General features: G+C 39.9%; 1 protein-coding gene across 1 annotated transcript in view; it reads right to left on the reverse strand.

The window, feature by feature from the left end:
• ARHGAP28 (Rho GTPase activating protein 28) overlaps positions 1-21,646 on the reverse strand; it is a gene marked incomplete at its 3' end in the record, with an annotated part of 75,843 nt that overhangs the window by 10,539 nt on the left and 43,658 nt on the right. Inside the window, 6 exon segments of the mRNA XM_008578569.1 lie at positions 3,499-3,744; positions 9,293-9,370; positions 11,966-12,057; positions 12,166-12,331; positions 14,941-15,083; positions 17,014-17,098. Coding sequence (XP_008576791.1) covers positions 3,499-3,744; positions 9,293-9,370; positions 11,966-12,057; positions 12,166-12,331; positions 14,941-15,083; positions 17,014-17,098 — 810 coding nt within the window.

The following is a 21,646-nucleotide window of genomic DNA, read 5'->3' on the forward strand; positions in this document are numbered from 1 at the left end:
CCTCGCTCAGCCAGTGAGCGGCCGGTCTGTATGTGGGATCCGAACCCTTGGTGGAAGCGCAGCCGCACTCCCAAGTGGCGTACTGTAGCAGTGCGCCACCGGGCCGGCCCATCTAAGATCCATTTTTATTTTTATATTTTTACCCATTTTTTAAATCATGGTAAGACCATTTTATATGAGACCTACTATCTTAGCCAATTTTTAAGTGCACAACACCGTGCTGTTAACTATACACCCAGTGCTGCACAGAAAGCCTCTCATTCATCCTGCATAATTGAAACTTTATGCCTGTTGACTGGCGACTTCCTACTTTCCCCTCCCCGCCCCCAGCCCTTGGTCACCACCATTCTACTCTCTGATTCTGTTTGATTATTCTAGATTCCTCATATAAGTAGAATCATGCAGGATTATTTCCACACATTATTCATATTCACTGAATGTTAACATTTTACCCATTTGCTTTATCAATCTCTATATATGTGCATATATGTATGTATGTATACATTACACATACATATACATATATATTATCTCTAAAACACTGGAGAATGAGTTCTATATATCATGCCCTCTAACCCTAAATACTTCAGCTTCCATTTCCTAAAAATGACATTCTCTTTCATAACCACAGTAGAGTTACCAGCTTCACTAGATTTAACATGTTACAATGCTTTTATCTAATCGGTTGTCCATATTCTAGTGTTATCAATTGGAATGTGCTTCATAGCATATTTTCCTCCTGAGCTCCACTGTAGAGCATCAAGAGGAACAGGTTAATCACTGTCATGCACATGGTCACAATCCTCCCCTTCAGAAAATCTTGTTACAACTGGAGCTTACTTTAGGTGGCTAAAAGGCCATTCTTCCTGCTGGCAGCAGGCCGGAACTTTGGGCTTCCTGCAGGGATGGCTGGTATCAAATCAACCACCTACAATATAGTATGTTTCACTTTCATACAAAGAAATGTGGACTCCTCTGTGAACCCTCTCAGGACATTTTTCAGATTCTCTCCCTTCCGTGAAGTGTACTGGCTGCAGGCAGAGAGGGAGCAATGATAGTACGAAAACCAGTTTTTTTGCACACCTTTCTTAAATGTGATTTTCTGAACAAGTCTGGCATTGGAAGTTTGAATCCTCCTTGCATAAGTCATAATATAAAAAACAAAACTAAACAAACCAAACCTCTGTGGCAGCGTGTGTTTTGATGAAATGTTTAGCATACAAACCACAAAACAAAGGGAAACTAATGATTCTGCAGCCCATTTTCCAGGAGAGCAAAACCTCAGGGAATTTGCTTTTTGTATGGCTGAGTAAACTCCTACCAGATCAACTGTCCCGAAGATAACCACCACCTCTGGATAAAGTACAAAACACAGCCACCCAAGGCAGTAGAGAGTAGATAAAAGCAGGCAGATTCCGGACAGGATCAGACGTTTGGAACTAGGAAGTGGCACAGGGACAGTGTTCCGTTCTTCTGGCTTTCAGTCTGAGGTCAGGCCACAGTGCTGCATAGGGTGGATAGAACTCAAAAAGAAAACCCTAGTCTTTCTGGCCTAAACAACCAGAGGACAGGGTTCAAGGCAAGCACAGCCACTGGGAAGTTTTGGGGGAATCCCAGAAAGGAGAGATCCAGAGATGAAAGGCCCTAATTCTGGTATTGACTCCACCCAAATCTCTGGCTGACCCATGAACCATGCACGTGTGGGGTAGCACAGCGAAGGATTAAATAACTGAACTGAGAGTGGAGCTGCTGTCCAAAAAAGATACTAGTAATTTGAGTCCAGCCAAGCAAATGGCCTGCTTAAAATAGCAACAATAAAAGAAACCCAACAAGACTCTTTTGAGAAATATTACAGAACACAGGGTCTCCAAATACAATATACATGTTCAGAATAGAATTTAAACTACTTGACATACAAAGTAACCGAAAAGTGTGACCCATTCTCAGAGCAGAAGACAGAGACCAACCCTGACAGGACCAAGATGCTGGAACTAGCAGACAAAGATTCTGAAGCAGCTACCATAACTATGCTCAGTGACACACAGGAAAATATGCTGACGATGAATAAAAGGATAGGACATCTCAGCAGATAAACAGAAAATATTTAAAAAGCGCCACGTGGAAATTCTAGAACCGAAAAAAAATGCAACATCTGAAATAAGAAAAAATGAAATTGAGAACTAGCTCTTCTCTCCTCTTGGCAAGTTTCTCTCATGAAAGAAAAACACTAAATCTCACAGAGTAAAGAGATACTGATCAGAGACAGCATGAGAATTAAAAAAATGAAATTGAGAACTAGCTCTTCTCTCCTCTTGGCAAGTTTCTCTCATAAAAGAAAAACACTAAATCTCACAGAGTAAAGAGATACTGATCAGAGACAGCATGAGAATTAAAGGTTAGAAAAGGACTGCTTCACTTATCACATTCTCCTCTTTGAAGACATAAAGGATTATTTTATAAATCTGGTTTAGTTAAAAATTTTTAAGATTTGGAATCTACTAATTTTTAGGACAATTTTTTTCATACAACTTTGGATTTAGGGTCTATTTTCTTCTTTCGTTGTGGTTTAAATGATTTTATAGTTCTGGTCGACCTGCAGAAGGTTGGAAATCTGCTGATACAGATATCACTTGTTAAGCTCACACAGCCTTTTAAAATTTGAATTTGTGGCTGACGCTTTCCAATGAAGGATTCTCCCATTAAAGCTTGGATTTGGCTCTCAGTCCTGCCTTGCAACAGCGTCCTAGAGCTGAGCAGTGGTCAATGTCTTTAGATGCAGTGTGTCCTCCTGTCCTCACAATTTGGCCACAGCCCCTTTCTTAACCATTTACTTAATATGCCTGTGTGTATTTAGGCTTCTGACCCCTGAGTTCCCCAGGTTAGTGGTAAAAGCCCCCATTATCTATCCCCATTCAACTTTTCTTAATTTTTCTCTGTCACATCCTCTAATATTCAACCCTTATGCTCAAACCATGCCAAATTATTTCCTAACTGCCAAATACAATACACTTTCTAGTTTCTGTGTTTTTACCCAAGTGTCTCACATAAGACCTAGTCTATGTGACTTTGTAATTTTCAGCAGTAAAATATCTTCGGTACAGCATTTATTACATGCTGCATCATCAGACTCAGGACCTCAGATTTCAGGAAGGGAGGAAACTCATATTTTTTGATGTGCTATTATAAAGCAGGCACTATTCTAGATGACTTCATTCAATACCCACAGGAACCATGACAAGTAATTATTATCTGTAATTTACAGGTGCAGCAACTGAAGCTCAGAAAGTGATTGCAGGGCTAACGATGGTTGTGCACGAATTCAACTCTCAAGAGCATGGTCTTTCCACAAATCCCTCTGCCTTTTAATGATTATAAAACCCAAAATCATATCTACCAGACATGAATATATGCATAGGTAAATAGGTGACTGTTTACCAACAAAGTTAATATTTCACCAAGCATCGTCAGGAAATAGCAAATCTATACATTTATGGTCACATTTGATTATGTATCTCTCTTCTGCACTGTGACTTTATTGACCTTGTATCTTAGTCCATTCACATTTAACTTCTTCCACCTACTTTCCAGTAGTGAGATGAAGGCAGGTATATATTCCACAGGGAAGAGAGAGGTGGGTAGTTCTCTGAAAAATGCTTTCAACATTACTGCAGCTTCTCTATGGCACATTTTGTCCCATTTAAATTTATCAGCATTAAACTTGGCATCCAATTCTTCACGGTATTGCTGCAAATCAAGGAAAACAGTCAGTATTCAATGAGTTTTGTCACCTGACCCTTTTTTTCCCTTTTGAAAACTGTCATTACATAACTGATTTTTGTAAATAGATTGAAAAGGCTGTATCTACTAAGCGTAACTTTTTTCCAACATGATTAAGAGAATTGAAATAGCAACTTGTGAACAAATTTTTAAAAATGGATTTCTAAAATATTTCAGAATAATGTTAATCTTGAAATAATTTTCTAATTCTACACAAATGTAAAAGTTCTCTACTCAGACCATTGTTTCGTTCCTGTGTTTTTGGCAGAATACCACTATTCCCACATGATAAATGCACTGCTAGATTTTCACAAAACCACCATTCCCTTTCTGCCATTCCCTCTTCTATTTCTAAATTAGATCAAGAATATTTGCCTCTCAGCTAGTTCACATATTGAATGAGAAATATCCCGATAAAGTAACTCTGACCTCGCTGCAACATGCAAACCAATGACATCTTCCTGGAGCAGTTACAGCAAAGTTTTATGCCAAGACATACACATGTCTTCCATACGTTTGCAGGCTTGCCCAATTCTGTGTAAGGTTTGGAACCCTGTGCAAATTCTTCTAAAAAATCACTAAGCCTCTATAAGTTCTCCTTGGCTTACAAATTTTACATTGTTAGTTCATCTGATTATCAATGCCACACACTCTCCATGTTTCTTTTTCAAAGTCAAACTCATTTTCTACTGCTCCTTGAACTGCAGGGTTTACCTATAATTCCAGGCAGTTATAATCAGTCCCCCAACTGACACTAATTGCTCCAGAAAGGATACTTAGAAAGGTAACTCTGAAAACCCTCACTTTATTTAAGGCCCCTGCTCTATTCACAGGGTTTACCTATAATTCCAGGCAGTTATAATCAGTCCCCCAACTGACACTAATTGCTCCAAAAAGGATACTTAGAAAGGTAACTCTGAAAACCCTCACTTTATTTAAGGCCCCTGCTCTATTCTTCTGGCTTTGAACATGCACGGCCAGGGTCAGTTTGCACATCTGACCTTTTCCTACCAAGGATCAGCTCATGAACCAGCCAGACGTAAATGCTCTCATGGCTCCCAGAGTCTAGAAAACAGAGATCCCTGGCAGCACAAGTTTCTTACAGACATACATGTGATTCCGATCCACCCTCTAGCTCCTACTGATGACATCAAAGGGGATTTTCTTCTCGTCCTGGAGAAGCTTTTCAGTCTTACAGCAATACAAAAGCTAATCAAGCAATCGTTTGCTGATAAATACACTTTATAAAGCCTGAAGCATACACATCAAGTTCTTCCTAGAATAAAAAGGAGAGAGCACTAGACCAGACTCTGAAAAGAAGAGGATGCGTGAGACCCATTCTTTGCCCTTAGGCGTCTTGCAGTCTAGTGGATGGGACCATTTCATGAATTGATAATAGAATTCAAAGTTCAGATGCTAAAAGAAAGGTCACGCATTGGTGCTATGCAGCCACAAAAGGGGGATCAAACTCTCCATGGGCCAAGACTTGAGCACTGCTGAGGGGCTTGCTGGGAAGAGGAAATGGAAGGGTCTCCTGCTCAGAAGAAACTGCTCAAGCACTGATGTAAGTGCAGGAGGCCCAGTGTATCTGGGGATCTCCGGTTAGCTCAGTGTTGCTGGAACATCACCAGCAAGGACGAGGCTGAGCCAGAAGGGGCCCGGACCTCATTCTGTGGGCAATGAGGCAACCTGGAACATCTCTAAGAAGGAAATGACAAGGTCGCCCTTATCTTTTCTGAGAGCCAAAAGGAAGAATGGTTTGGGAGAATGTGGAGTTTGGTGCAGGTCTGGAGCAGGTTAGAGGCAAGGAACCCAATTATCCAGCCATGGCACCATATTTGGTGATGGATCAACCAACAACTAATCTGGATATGCAGTTGAAGGATAGAAATAGGAGGGGGCACTGAAGAAACGTCTAGGAGGGAAAATTCTCAAGAATCTGTAATAGATTAAACATGAAACCCAGAGGGAGAAATAATCATCCAAGATGATTCTCTGACTGTAACGGGCAAGTGGAAGTGGAGGTGTTAATAGGAAATAAAGGAGGAGGAGCAAACGTTTTCCATCAATTGCCTGGTACCACTGCCACCAAGCAGAGGGGAAACTTTTTTTCAAGTGGGCAGGAAGCACCAGCTCAAGCAGAAGAATTCAAATTCATTTCCCACATACCTCTGCCAAGGGAATTTATCTGAAACACAAATGTGACCATCCTTCCAACCTGTGAATGGTTCCCAGTCACCTAAGGTGCAGCATGGCACCAGGGCCAAGGGCAGGCATCATAACTAGTTCCTTTAGTCTTTATCCCAACTCCACAACTGACGAGTTATATGGTCTGTGCTGCCAGCTTCTTACTACACAACAGGGATACTGAAATGACCTCCCTGAGATTAAATATTACATAAAGCTCACAGGGCAGGGCCTGCCACACAGACAGTGCCTACCACCTCCTCCCAGTTCTAATCTAACCCTCAGTGTCACCACCATGGGAGGCCCATGCTATGTGGTGTGACTATTTGGGTAGTAATACCATGTCATCTTGTCTGGATGGCTGGTATAAAACAACACCAAGATAAAAAACATCCTCTTTGGGTTTGGACCAGAGCAGTTGTGGAGGGTGTGAGCGGCGCTGACATTTCAGCAGTGGTACAAAACATGAAAGCACACAAACCACGTATGACCAGACCTTGCCAAAGACAGGGAACACCAGAGGTTAAAGAAGTCATGTTTTCTGTCTGCCATTCATGAGAACGCTAGGCAGGGGCCAGAAGCCATATCCTTAAATCTTTGAGCAAAAATGCCACCTGCTTCAATCTCTCAGGTAGTTTTATAAAAATGCAAATGACCACAACGCGTTCAGGAAGGGAAACCAACAAACCAGGTAACATAATTATAAAACGCTTAGAGCTGCCTCAGAACAGTTGAAACTAGTCAGAAAAGAAAACCTTGCATGTCATTCCTTCCATAAAATATATTCCCCAGTGTCTGGCTCAAGTTTCTGTCATTTTTTAGAAGAAAATTTTTGGAAACACCAAAGCATTAAATTGGTTCCAAACGATCTGAGGCCTCAGCTATGGGAATTGGCTTTGCAATTGTGTGTTCCCTGTTTGGCTAAAGCAGGCAGCTTCCTCTCAGGGCTGCTCCCCTGTCAGTCCTTCCAGGCGTCTGCAGCACAAAGCCAGGCTGCAGTGTTCATAGTAATGATGCATTAGTGGAGCCATGGTGTTGGTATCATGTACTTGGCACAATCTGAGGGTAATTATAATGGAGTTTTTAAAAAAATGTCTTTCCCCAAGCACGTTTCTAGGAAAAGCAGTCCAGCAAATGAAATTACAAATATAAAATAAAAGAAGGTAGCTTAAAGCTTGAATAAAGGATAGGAATAAAGGCCGCTTTCATATAATGCCTCCTTAAGTGCAGCATTTCCGTTTCTGTTCACTGGCCCGGATTTCTCTCACATTGGCTTTCCTGGAGCATAAACTATGAAAACATCTGGATTATATTTTTCGTACTAACAAATGATGGAATAAATAGGCTGTAACTATATAAAACCAATTAGGGGAGAAAAGGGACTGACCCAGCTGTGCCCCAGGAATGCCTGTGTCTGTAAGAGCACTGTGAAGGAATCACCAGCCTTTGATAAGCAGTTTCCTGTCAAAGATTAGCTAAAGAAAAGTAACTGCAGCCGTGATAGTTAAAGTGACTTTGTGCACACAAAAAGTGCCCTCTAATGTTTTCTCCTTTTGATTATTTAGAAGAATTTAAATCATATCCATATGCTTTTCACACAACCACACACGTACACAGATGCATGCATGCAGACAGACAGACACACACACACAGAGAATACCCAGTAAGCATATGTGCAAGTACAGCTTCCCAAGAATGGAGGGAGGTTTAGAGAGATGGGTGTCTGATTCTGTTCAGGAAATTCATTTCTTCAACTTCATTTTTGTTCTCTGACTCTACTGATATAACCAAAAATTTAACCCAAACTAGTGATAGTTAGTTTCCATCCTCAGATTTAGGATGCATTTGTTCAGAAGTACATATAAGAACCAAATGTAGGACAAACTGAGACAAAAAGCTGATTCAATTTAGAAAGTATAAACCCTCAGGAGCCATTAGGAATGTTCCTGTCTTCTGAATGAATTTGTGCCAGTATTTAGCTACCTCCACTCAGGGAAGTCACAAAGCCCCAACATGCCCTGATCTTTGATGCCACTGGTAATGCCTGGCACAGTGCTCAGACCTCCCTTTGGAGGAGACACACCATGCATCTGCAAGAAGTCCAGGCAGCTGACTCTCCCCAGCGGCTGCCCCTTCTGCATCAGCCTCTGCCATGACCGAGTGCAGGGGGTGTGGGGGGGTCCAGGGCCCGGCCCCTCTGCCCCGTGCCCGGCTCCTCCACAGGCAGGAATGGTCTGACCTGCATAGCGGCCTGCGGCTCCCTTTGCCCAGTCTTGCTTCCACCCCTTTTATCTTTCAGAAGCGCTGCCCCCCAATAACCCTCTTCCACTCCTAATCCATCTCAGCATCTGCTTCTGGAGGCTCCAACAGACACAGCTTATTTATTCTGTTTCCACTCAGAAAAACATCTTGTCACACTTCTATATAAAAACCTGAGACTTCTGATACAAATAGAATTTCCCAAAACACGTACCACGATGAATTAATGAAGAGATGCTTTTCCCCATCCATGCATTTCCTTTTCATAGTTCTAAACGCAACCAAGTTCATTTTCCCCCCGCCCTGAGTTGTTTTTCTCAGGGATGCATCTTTTAAAACTGCTCAGGTTTGAATGTCCACAGCCAGAGAGTGATCCAACGGCAGGATGAACCCTTCTTTGTGGATGCCCAGCAGGAGACGCAGTGGGCTACTTTACTAGGGATTTACAAGAAAAGCTTTTCTTTTCTAATATTTCTTTCCTTTATTGTCTGTAAAGTTTGCCACCTTATAAAAGTAAGAAAGCAAAGTAAGAGAATTCACAGTGCACTGTGGTTTTATATGTGAACACTGACATTACCGTAAATGGAACTGGGTTTTAGAACTGCTGAGTGAGTATCCCAGTGGTTAGGGCCATCGCTACAAGTACTTATAAGAACTTTCACTATAAGGAGAGCCAAAGAATGTTTAGAGCAACTGATAATGGGAATAGGGCTTATGTAATATTGGCTTAGTCGATCCCATGACTGAGAGGAACACAACAAATACAGTCTTTAACACCAAAACCGCGAAGGGACACTGCAACTTTTCCAAACTAAAGGCAAGCAGCAGTGCTTGACGGGAAAGTGACGTGTCCTTTCATTGCTGTTGGCTTTTTGTTGTTTTCATTTATAAGGAATACAACTCTGGATCATGCAATAAACATTTAGTCACAGGTACTGAGGAATATTAGGCAGGGCCAAGTGATAGCATCAAATAAACAACATCGACCAAGAGCTAGGTGCTGCTGCTCCTGTGAACTGGGTCTAGCTAGCTTAGACCTTTAACTAGGAAGAGAGAAAATGCTCGATACCTTGACTTTGGCAGTACATCCCGAAAGGCGAAAAATTCCTTCAGATTCCAGACCTGACTCCTCAACTTTCGCAAAAAACTAGAAAGCAATGATATATTACAAAAATGAGTACTTCTGTATGATTACAAACATCCGACATAATGATGATGATGACGGCAATGAATAGATTACCAGCGTGTATATGTTCCTTGTGCTCGAACACTTGTTAAACATTCTCCACCATCCTATGAGGTCAACATTATCCTCTAAACTTGCCAACGAGAAAATGGAGATTTGGAGCTGTTGTATAAATTTCCCAAGATCAGCCTCATTCATAAGTAAGGCACAGACTCTCAGGCTTGTGCTCCTAACCACGGTGATATGCTACCACTTACCCATTTTAAAATCTGACTCTATATCTCTTTCTGCAGATTGATCAGTAAGAAAAGATTCTAAATCTGCTATCATTAGTTGTAACCACCCTGGCTCAGAAACTATAGGAATTCTAGAAGTTTGACCAAGCAGTTAGAGATTGTAAAGGTTAATAACTCTCCTGAGTTCTCCTGGTGGTGAAGTGGATGGTGGTAGTGGATGTTAAAAATAATCATCAGCATAATAAACACTACCATTTATTGTGAAATTTGTTGTACGTCAGAAACCTATATTCTCAGTGCTTTACATGTATTAAGTCACTTCATCCTCACAATGATCTTACAAGTGGGGTTAATACTACTATTAACCCCACTGTACTGCAGAGGAGACTGAGGCATGGAAAGAATAAATCACTTGCCCAAGTTCTCACAGTAAGAGGAAGATCCAGCAACTCTGCTATTTTCCATTCAAGAACTGATGGTGCCTGGAACTAAAGTATTCTTTTAGGTATGGAAGAAATGGATATCTAGGAAGAAGAAATACATCCATAAGAAAAGACTCTCCCACACGAGTGAAAGAGTCCTACCTCAATCGGTTGTAAAACAGGAACTCTAAACATCCGTAGCAATAATAGCTAACATTATTGTGTTGCTAATATAACATAAATCCAGATTTACTTTAACTATCATTTATGGAGCACCTTCCATTTACTTCCATTTGCTAAGTTCTGTGCTAGGTTTTTGTAACTGCATGATAACAGCCTATGTGTTGAATCTTCTGTCTTCGATTTTTACGGATTTCCTTCAAACTCTGCATGGAGGACAAAGGATATAAGTCTGGCTTTAATTCACAGAAGGAAAGAAAATCCTAGCGTCACCCTGGACTTTGGGTGTGGATACGTGCTGTGTTCCTTCTCCGGCTCCACCTCCTGCTGCTGTGTGTTTTCGGGTAAGTTATCTTACCCTCTCTTATGCCTCAGTTGCCTCATCAGTAAAATGGACACAACACCAACCTCCTTGGGCTACTGCATGCTGATTAGACATGATATTATGTGGACAGCATTGGCACAGCCCTGCCAGGGGACAGGGGAGGGACACAAACGACCTGTGTGCACAGAGGTGTCCCCAGTACCCTCTGGCCACTTGGTTGCCACCCTCCCTGCTCCCATTACCAGCCAATCAGTCACCTGATTTGAGGAGTAGCTCAATTTGAGGAACTGGCAGCACAATACAGGAAGATCGAACAGAGATGCAGAATTTAGTAGGAATAAAGTAAGTAGACGTTTCCTCAGTCAATATTTTTATATATCACCTAAAAACCCACTTTAAAATTCAACATGATCTTTGTGAAAGGCTTGGAATTTTAATTGTGCCAATGGATGTCGCTGTTGAATAAATGCATACTTAAGTAAGCCAGTGTAAATTATTGGCAATAAAAAACATGATTTAAACGCAAATCAGCTATTCAGCAACAATAGTCACTGAGACATTCACATTTGATTGTGCAGATAATATCATTTCCAAAACTCCCTTCCACCAAATTTTTTGTATCTAAATGCCCAGTCAAACCTGAAAATCCACCAGAACAAGCTGATTTTCAGACTTTATAAAAACCTTTGTTTGAAAAATTCATAAAATGATTACACATATACATTAAAAAAAAAAACCGTAGCCAGGGCCGGCCCGGTGGCGCACTGGATAAGTGCGCCGCTTGGGAAGCGCGGCAGCACTCCCGCCCGAGGGTTCGAGGGTTGAAATCCCGTTGCCGGTCCCCGGCCCGGTACGGGGGCAACACTCAGGGTTGCGATCCGTTGCCGGACACAGAAAAAGACAAAAGACAAAAAAAACCCAAAAAAAAACAAAACAAAAAAAACCCTAGCCTATGATATATCTGAGCAAATACTTGTATGATCTGTAAATGTACTGGTAATACATGTTAATGGTCATCCTTATCCAGACAGAATAACTAAATACACACACAAACACATACATACACAAAAATAACATTTGAAAAAAAAAATTGGAAAAAAGTACAACCAAAGGCAGCCACGTGACAGAGATGAGACAGAGGCGCAGCCCCTTCACCCGGTACTTTATGGTCAAACAATGAACAGGCTCAGCAGTTTGCAGCAGAGCAGCAGGTTCCAGGCTCCTGGGCCACTGTGAGGACGCAGGGACTAAAGCTGAAAATCACCCAGAGCCTGGGTCCTAATGGGGCTTTACTGTCTTTAAGTCTAAGAGAAAATTCATTAGTGGGCTGACCAAGCAGCAAATCACTAGCACGAGGCCGTATGAACTCCTCATTCATCTGCACTCTGCTCACCTTTTGTAATACAAGGGGAACTTTCACTCCAGGGTCTTTCTTTCGGTCATTGTCCAGGAGGACTGTAAGGGGAACTCCAAAAATTCCATTGTCTTCATTGTAAAACAGTCAAGGAAGAAAGAAAAAAGGATCAGAAAAGCACTCTCCTGCTCCAGTGTGTGAAAGTGTTAAAACCACAAGCAATCAGTCTTCTTAATTACCTCGTCCTTTTACTTTCTCCGTTTTGTTTCTTTTCAGTTGTATTCCAAAGGCATCAAAAAAGGCTGTCAATTCAATCAGAGACAGATGGCGGATTTTCTTCATGTCTTCAGCAGAGAGGTCTCCTGCTTCAGTTAAGCCAAATCTAGTTTTCTGAACAATAAATTTCTAAAATATGTAGTGAAGATATTTATTTTTTATGGCAAAGGAAAATTATTCTACTTCATTCAAATGCCACCTGGATACTCTAAATCTATACACCAAAACATGCTATTTGCAAGAAAATCTCTAAGGAGCATGCTATGTCACAGAAATATTATGAATATATTTTTTAGAACATTTGCATATCACTACTATGCTAATTAGATGCAAAACAGGAGTCTGAAGCATACAATAACATTTCCACCACAACTGCGGAAACTACCTTCTTATAAGGAACATCCTATACTGTCAAGCAACATATGTGCCAGGCTCCCCACGGAATGTACATACCGTGGGTCCTTAACCTGGATTACACATGACACCCACAAACAAGGCAACATCCCAAGAGAGCTTTAGACATATCTTTTTTTTCTTGGACAGTCAATCCTTAAATCAGGCTTCATCTATTCTGCACTGCGTAATTTATTTTTTTTTTTCCTTTTTGTCTTTTTTTCGTGACCGGCAACGGATCGCAACCCTCAGTGTCGCGCCCTTACCGGACCGGGACCGGCAACGGGATCGCAGCCCTCGGTGTTACGCCCGCACCTTGCTCAGCCAGTGAGCGGCCGGTTTGTACGTGGGATCCGAACCCTCGGCGGGAGCGCCGCCGCGCTCCCAAGCGGTGCACTGTAGCAGTGCGCCACTGGGCCGGCCCTGCACTGCGTAATTTAAAAGACTCTCAGTAATTCCCCAATTTAAACTCATTACCCATGCTTGCTGAAACTAGTTATTCTACCTTAAAAATCAAATTTAGGTAATTCCAAGTTCATTAATAAGCAAAGTGTACAGAAAGTGCCAATAATTCTACTATCATTTTGAAGACAATGATACTGTTATATTCTCCATTTCCACAGTAAGAAACAGAATACACTAAAGCAATGACAACAACAAATCTTTCAACAATCCAGAAATACAGTGAAGAATCTAAGCGGCCAGGTCTATGGTGAAAGCGAGATTGTTTCTGTACGAGTATAATATCCACAGGTACACTTTCCTCTCAGAAAACCTGGTGTTGAAAAAAATGCTAAAGTAGAAAAATCCTACAGTCGTGTAAATTACAGTTGTGTAAAATACACATCGTCTACTGGGGCTCTCTACACTGGAGCTTCCCTGTGGAGGTTTTAAACCCTCTACCATTTGAGGGTTACTGCATCGATCCATTTATTCAACAATTGTTCCTTGGAACCATGAGAATTTAAGAGTTAAACAACAAATGTAGGATGTGATTTGGGGCATACCTTGTGCTATGAAATGTTTAGTTATTTCACCTTCTCTCTGAGACCAAGGCCACATGTAACAGTAACATATAACAACAATATAAACCAATCTGCCACTATTCATAGAGCAATTGCTGTGTGCTAAACCCTATGAGAAGTTCTTCATGGGAGGCTGACCTGCACCCAGGGGAGCCAAGCCTCAGGAGGTTTGTTCAGGAGACCTGAGGCCAGTGTCCTTCTTGGATGACTCTCTCTAAAAATAAGGTGGAGCTCCTCCAGAAACCACAGTTCTACTGGCTTCCCTCTTTGTCCTAGAACACCACTTTACCTTCCAACCTGGGGCCTGCTTAGGGACCAGGAAGGGTTTTGGAGTTAGATGCTCTTAGGTTTAAATCGTTTTTGCCTCTTTCCTACTAGCTTTGGGGCTTTAGGCATGTTATTTAGCCTCTCTGGGCCTCAGTTTCATCAGCTATAAAACGAGAGTAATCACTAGGGTTCCACCTTAAAACTAGAACACCTGGTGGAGTGTCAGACCCATACAAGGCACTGGGTGAGTCTTAGAGCTCTTCCCTGTACCCTTCCTCTCCTCCATCATGGGGTGGTTGTCTGGGAATGGTCCAGGTCACCTGGTGCAAAGAGTTTGTCTGTTTTGAGATGACCCATTCCTTTAGCTCTGCAACTGCCTGAGCCCTGCTCATCATGCCTACAGCCCTGATCCACACAGAAGATTTGGGATTCCACATCATGAACTCTTCACACGTGCATTTACTGAATAGCAAACAGATCGATGCAACATAGTTCTATATTAGGCTTTCAGGATATAATATCCTGGACATATATAATGAGGATTTCAGGATAACAAAGCATATAGATCCATTTGCACTCCCTGTAATAGTGTACATTCTTGAATTGGTTTTGATGCGTTTTTAAGTGCCTATCCTATGACACTTCTTATTGTTATGACTGTGACTTTCTATAGTACCTCTTTCTGATATGTGGCTTATAGAGGCACAAGTACATATAGGTAGGGTCTGCACTGACTTCTAAGTGAAGTAAGGATATAAATTGCAAGAACGCTCACAAGCCAGGTGAAAATCCCATTTCATCTGTAGAACAGTATTCAAGCACTGAATAACTTTTCCTGACCCAGGGCTGCCAGTACAGCAAGGCAGGCTGTGCACTGCACAACAAATGGTGCCCCAAATAACACTCCAAACGGTGGTACACAGCACTGGTGCCCAGCATCCCCAACCCTTGGTATACACGCACACACGCAGAGATATTTTAATTTAAAAAATCCTAGTTTTGTCCCATGGAGAAGTCACAGTTCCTGGAATAACCCCAAAAAGTTTCACTTACAGTTAAAGCATATTCTTCTTTCTTTATCTCTGACTTCTTAAGTTTATTTCTTTTTGGAGCCTCTGTAACCATTTCTGAATAAGATACCTCAAACGAAAGCTCTTCAGCCTCTGGTGAAATGTTCTTTTCCAGATAATCATCATCTAAAATAACAAAGGATACAGAATATTTAACAGGCCATTTAATTAAGCAATACTATTTACTGTAAAATAAGCACAAAATGTTTACAAGTTAATCCACAAGCATGTTAGAATGTTTACATCCAAGAATAAGCATCAGACTCACCCAGAGGAGTTCAGCTAAACAATAATTTGGTGTCAGTAGACTCCCAGATGAACAAATGTTTATCATCATTTTCCAAACAAACTTTCTATTTAATCTGATTTTCTAAATTCTAGATTTTTATGTCTCATGAAGGTTATTAGAGAAGATTATTAGAGAAGAGTCCAAAAATAAGGTATTTCTACATATTCTTATGATATCAAAAGCCCACCTGGACCCAATGTTATTATTATTGGGGTGAAATATCTGCCTCGTAAGATTTGCTCAAATACAATTTGAATTTCATTGGTAGGTTTGTTTAGGGGAATTAATCTGACTTTCTGTAATTTGATATTGGTTACCTAACCTTGTATAAGATACATAAAGAAAAATCTGACTGGGTTACAAGCAATGCCCCATCTAAATGCTTTTTTCAAGGTAGCCTGAAATTAAAACAAAAGATTCCTCAACCAAAAACAAGTGAATCCATAAATCAATATGAGCAATGCTAACTAAACTCCAATTTCTAATATTATGGTTGGTTATCTTGTTTCATTGCTTGGCAAAATTGTTTCCACGCAAAGTACAGAATCATTTGATTCATTCTCTTCACCCTCTTCTGTAGACACTGACTAGAGGACAACCAAAGAGAACAAAGAAACAAAAGGCAGAATTAATAGAAGACATAATTAATTATATATTAAAAGTTAGGTGGAGAAATTTTTAAGTCAACAGATTTAAAAATTCTGAATAGTAATACTTATTGAAAATACAATAAATAGATGCAGCAAAACTCAGAAAATGGCAGAGTGAGTTATGATTTTCACTCATCATACAGAAGCTTTCATTCAAAACAGAGGAAGATAAACTCTGACACCGTGCTCTAACTTCTTAAGGTCTATGGACAGATTCTTTGGAGATCAGTGATGACACAGGCCAATACTCCAAACCATGGGACCACTCCATGTAGACTCCTATCTTTTAGTAGCATGATTTGAACTAAATTACAGTATGGCAGCAAATAGAATGATTTGGAATAATCTCTGGCAAATCCTCTCTCTTTGATTTTTTTTTTTAGTATCAGCTTTACTGAGAGAGAATTCACACACTGTACAATTCACACACTTAAAAGTGTATAAGTCATTGGTTTTTAGTATATGCACAGAGCTGTGCAACCATCAGCACAATCAATTTTAGAACATTTTCAAAATATCAACTTCTTTGATTTTTGAAGCTAATGCTGAAAGTATGGGCTCAGTTGTTTACAAGATAAGTGCACATATTTTGGAAAAACTTGGAGGAATCACAAAAGTATGGCCTGAAGGGGCCTATTTCCTTCAAGGAGGATTTGAGATTCCATACTGATCCCATTAAAGGAACCCAACTCTCAAGTGGAAGATACCCAGGTAAAATCAAACCATGCAACCATGTACATCACAGGCTGCTCCAGGGCTGCCCACACTTGAACAGTAATTAGGGATTCTTGACCTCCTTGCAACTGTTGAGCAGACCCAGATTACTCGTGAAAGAGCCTTCAAATCAAAGTCACTACCCAAGTGAGAAGTTTCTAAATGATGTGGTAGTAGTGAAGGCAGAAAAGATTCTGCTTCCAATTTGGCTCAATTAATTTCATCTTGAGTGACAGAATGGGGTGTTTGGAGGTGGTTTGGAAGAGTGAGTGCTGGAAGCCAAAGAATCATAATGGGGAGAAAAACACACATTTTGCTTCTAGAAATTCACTGCTAACTATTGAGTGTCAGAACAAGAGCAAGAAGACACAGCTTAAGTTCAATAGGAGTCTATGCCACTCACCACTCACTGCATTCTCAACTGACTGTCCACAATCCGGTGATCCATTGGCATGAACTGGTATATCGGGAATAGTCTCAAGTATAGCCTTCAAGCAAGGGAAAATGAATACAATACATTTTACCATAAATACAGTCTACTCCACATTTCAACCTGATTTATATTCTGCAGTATACAAGAGTTCTTTTCACAAAAAAGCAATTCTTGATTTCATGAAGGGCGTGCATCTAATTTCCTTTGTTTCTGCATTCAGTTCAGACATGTACAGATCACAGGTTTCTCAAAAGGGATCTATGTCAACATCAATATAATTGTGACATTTTAGCTCTTAAACATTTGCTACTTATACCTCTGCTAAGATGTAGAAATTATAATGCTTGATGTCACATAATTTAATAATCATAACATCATTTGTTAATCTTGATGTATTTTGCCTTAATGATATTAGTGTATTAATTCCCTCAAAGCAAAATAGAGTGATAATAACTAACAAAAATTTTCATATCTTTTCTAATTCATCTTCCTCTCTTAACTAATTTGCTACTTTCTTCATTGAGATCCTACCAAAGCACTGAATACCCCTGCAATATTATTGGAAGTCGGGTATCTTTGTAGAGCTCTGCACAGCAAATTACTGCTCAGGTCTAGATGAGAACCAGTAAAAAATTTACATACAAATCCTACCAAAAAACATTTACATGCAAATCCTATAAATTTTAATGCAGAAATTACTATATGTGGATATGTGTGGCAGTAAAACTCTGCCATTTCATCGAGAATCTGTTATATGCCTATTCACACATAAAATGTTTTTTTCCTCCAAAGCTTGATGTTATTTCTTTTACTTTCATATTTATTTAGCAATAACAACGCCTGCTTCATGAAAGGTCCTTAATCATGTGCTACAAATTACATATGGGAATCTAAAATTCTGAGCCTCGTGTTCTCTTTTTATACCTACTTTATTTCAAAGGAGATGATACCCTTCTAACTGTGTAAAAAGCATGTGACTAGATGACCAATTATTAAAACAAAGATACCCAATTCCTGTAATTGGTGGAAGAATGAAATGACAAAAAAAGGTCTAGAGCCACACAGTTATTGTCAGTCAGATTTTTGGTGGCTCTAAAACTAACGAGATGGCCAATTATTCAAACAAAGATACCCAATTCCTGTAATTGGTGGAAGAATGAAATGACAAAAAAAAGGTCTAGAGCCACACAGTTATTGTCAGTCAGATTTTTGGTGGCTCTAAAACTAACATTACAGAAAAGATTACCCATACAGTAAAATCCTTAACACTTTCCAGTGGTTTTCTTAAGTTTTCCAACAAAGAAATGCTTTGTCAGATTTTGAAATAACTCACCTAATGGGAAAGAAGACTCCTCTGAAAACTGGTAAGAGTTTTTACTTGTGTAGGGCTTGAAGCTGATGGTTTGGGATATTTACTCCTACTGAGTGTCAATTTCTTGATCTGTAAAGTGGAGAAGCGTCAACTGCTGAGTTGACTTAACTGGCCTCTAACCAGCATATTGTACTGAACGGTACCTACTGTGTGTAATGTAAATTATTGTGGGGCTTTCTTAGGGGAAGCAGAAGTTAAAGTAGTAATCCCTGTTCTTGAGCTACTTACAATGAGGAGAACAGAATAACATTTATGAAACATTACTAAAAGACGATCGATCCACTGTGAAGAGCTAATTTCTATAAGTGTCATTGGAGAGTGATGGAGAGGGAAGGAAGAGGTGCTGCCCAGAAGGTTCTCACTGGTGAGGTGGTTGAACTTGAGCTGGATCTCAAGGAATGATGGAGGACATTCAAAGGCAGAGGAGACAGGCAAAGGCATTCAGACTGGAAATAAAGTAGAAATTTCAGGAATGAAAATATGTGAGGCATTTCAGCACAGATCATGCAGACACTGGTGTGCTAGGAGTTGAGCTGTGGTATTAGGAAATAAATAAGAAATAAATTAAGAGTCAGCTCAATTTATGGGAGGTTTTGAAAGACAGGTAGAGGAGTTGAGACTCAGAATCATAAAGGTTAAAAATAAAAAGAATGAAAAAAACAAACAAACAAAGGAGCACTCTCCTGTTAAAGCAGGGGAATGACATGGTGAAAATGAAAGAGGAAGATGAGCTGCCAACAAATGTCCTTGGGTTTTGAAGCGGTTGAGTGGAAAGGCTAGACGCTTAGCATATATCTTTTTAAAACGTCCATTCGCCCATTAAATATAATGTTAAGACTATCATCATTTTAATTTTACTGGTGATTTTAATGTATTTCAAATATAAAGGTCACCCCTGTTTACAACAACCTTCCCTGGCTTGTTCATAACTGATCTTACTGTTCCCCTACTGTGCCCACCAGGGCTTTCACTGCTAAGGAAAGACAGTGCTTTCCCTCTGATGAAACTTGCTCTGCAGCCAAGTTATACAGAGCTAGGATTGGAGAGCAGAGTATGAGGGGTTATTATTTTAAATTCTAAACTGTAGTTTAGCTTAAAACTGGACTTTGGCTAGTGTTATCTGATATGTCCTCCATATTAAATATAAACTATATAAACATTTTCAACACTCTGTTCACTATTTACAGGAGAAATTCATTGACTCAAAATATGTTTGTGGCATCCCTGACTATCTGGTTGGTTTTGCTCATGGTTTGAGTCTATGTATAACTCTATGTACTAAAGGTGCCCGTGCTTGAGAAAATAGAGTCAATGAAGTTCCTCATCTTTCTCTTCTGCACCTGAGGCCAGAATTAACTCACATCTTGCAAACACTGTGCCAAATTCCCCAGAGATGAAATTTAATAATAAGCTACATTCACTGATAGATATGCAATGCATTTGAAATTAAAAACAAAACAAAACAGTTACAAAATCTATCCAAACATGAATTTAAAGGCATTCCAATGACATCTTGAATTAAAAAACAAATCACATCTGGAATTATAACCTAAATATCAGAAAATGAGAGGATTAAATACTAAATGTCCTTAAGAGTTGTCAAGGTATTATTCAGAAGTTTTTATCCTTAAATGCAAATAAAATTAAAAATAAGTATGATATGTTTATAATCCATGAGACTAGAAAAAATTATCCAAGTGGATCATGAAAGAATAAAAATATAAATAAAGGGTAAATAAATTATTGCAATTCAAAAAGCTTAATTAATTAAGGCTAGTTACTTCTTCGAAAATATTGCTGTGGGGGGAGGTTATGTGTGTGGGGGGACAGGGTTTATATGGAAATCTCTGTACTTAACACTTAGTTATGCTATGAACGTAAAATTGCTCCAAAAAAATAGTTCTTAGTGGCTGGCAAGCAGCCCCCCAGCAAACTGGCAGAAGGCAAGGAGCACATGCAGGGACCTGAGAAGCTGTGGGCAGCCCCTGCCACTGCTGCAGACACCACTGCCACATGGGAAGTACATAACAGCCACCCCCACAGCCACTTTCACCACAAGGATGGCTTACCACCACAGCAGCAGCCACCACTGCTAAATAGGAGGCCCACAGACCTCTCAATTGCATCGACAAAGGAGAGTTAATAGAGGAGCCCAGGGAAAAAGTGTCACTAGTCTCAGCAAGGAATCACTAAGTGCCCTAGTGCCTAGGCAACAGAAGCACTCACATAACTCCATTGAATACAGCCTAGGTACCCACACAGAGACTACACTACTGTGTCTATCCAGAACAAATGGTAAAACATTCTACTCAATGGTTAATATAAAACACATCTACAGGAGAAAGTCTCTCTCCTCAAAGCCCACTCCAAAGTAACAGAAGAAGCAACTGCTCTACCACATGACCAGACATCAATGTAGAGATACTAGAAATACAAAAAAAATAAATAAATAAATAAGAAAAGATGAACCCACCAAAGCAATACAATAACTCTCAAGTATCAGACCCCATAGAACAGGAAATACTTGCAATGACTAAAAGGAAATTCCGAGTAAAAGTCTTAAGGAAACTCGATATAGAAAAAGATGCAGTTACATGAAACAACGAACTGAGCAAAACTATCCAGGATCTGAAGGAGAAAATTTATGAAGAGATTAATACTTTAAAAAAGAATGTAGCAGAACTCCTGGAACTGAAGGAGTCATTCATCAGAATAAAAAACACAACCAATAGCTTAAGAAGCAGACTAGAGCAAGCAGAAGAAAAAATTTCTGATCTTGAAGATAGTCTTTTTGAAATAACTCAAGTGGACAAAAAAACAAATAAATAAATAAAAGAAAGAAAGAAAAGAAAAAATCTACGAGAGATAGCAGACAACCTCAAGCACACAAACATCTGAAACATAGATGTTCTGGAAGGAGAGGAGAAAGAAAAAGGCACTGAAAATCTACTTAACAAAATAATAGCAGAAAATTTCTCAGTTATAGAGAGAAACATGGGCCTTCATATTAAGGAGGCTTAAACAGATCAATCCAAAAAGGTCCTCTCTGAGACACATTATACTAAAACTGGTAAAACTCAAAGACAAACAGAGAATCCTAAACACAGCAAGAGAGAAGCATCAAGTCACCTGTAAGGGAGTCCCCATCAGACTAACAGCAGACTTCTCAACAGAAACTGTATAGGCCAGAAGAGAATGGGATGGTATATTCAAAATACTAAAAGAGAAAAA

The sequence above is a fragment of the Galeopterus variegatus genome, unplaced genomic scaffold (genome assembly GCF_000696425.1).
Source record: "Galeopterus variegatus unplaced genomic scaffold, G_variegatus-3.0.2 Scaffold1720, whole genome shotgun sequence".
NCBI lineage: Eukaryota > Metazoa > Chordata > Mammalia > Dermoptera > Cynocephalidae > Galeopterus > Galeopterus variegatus.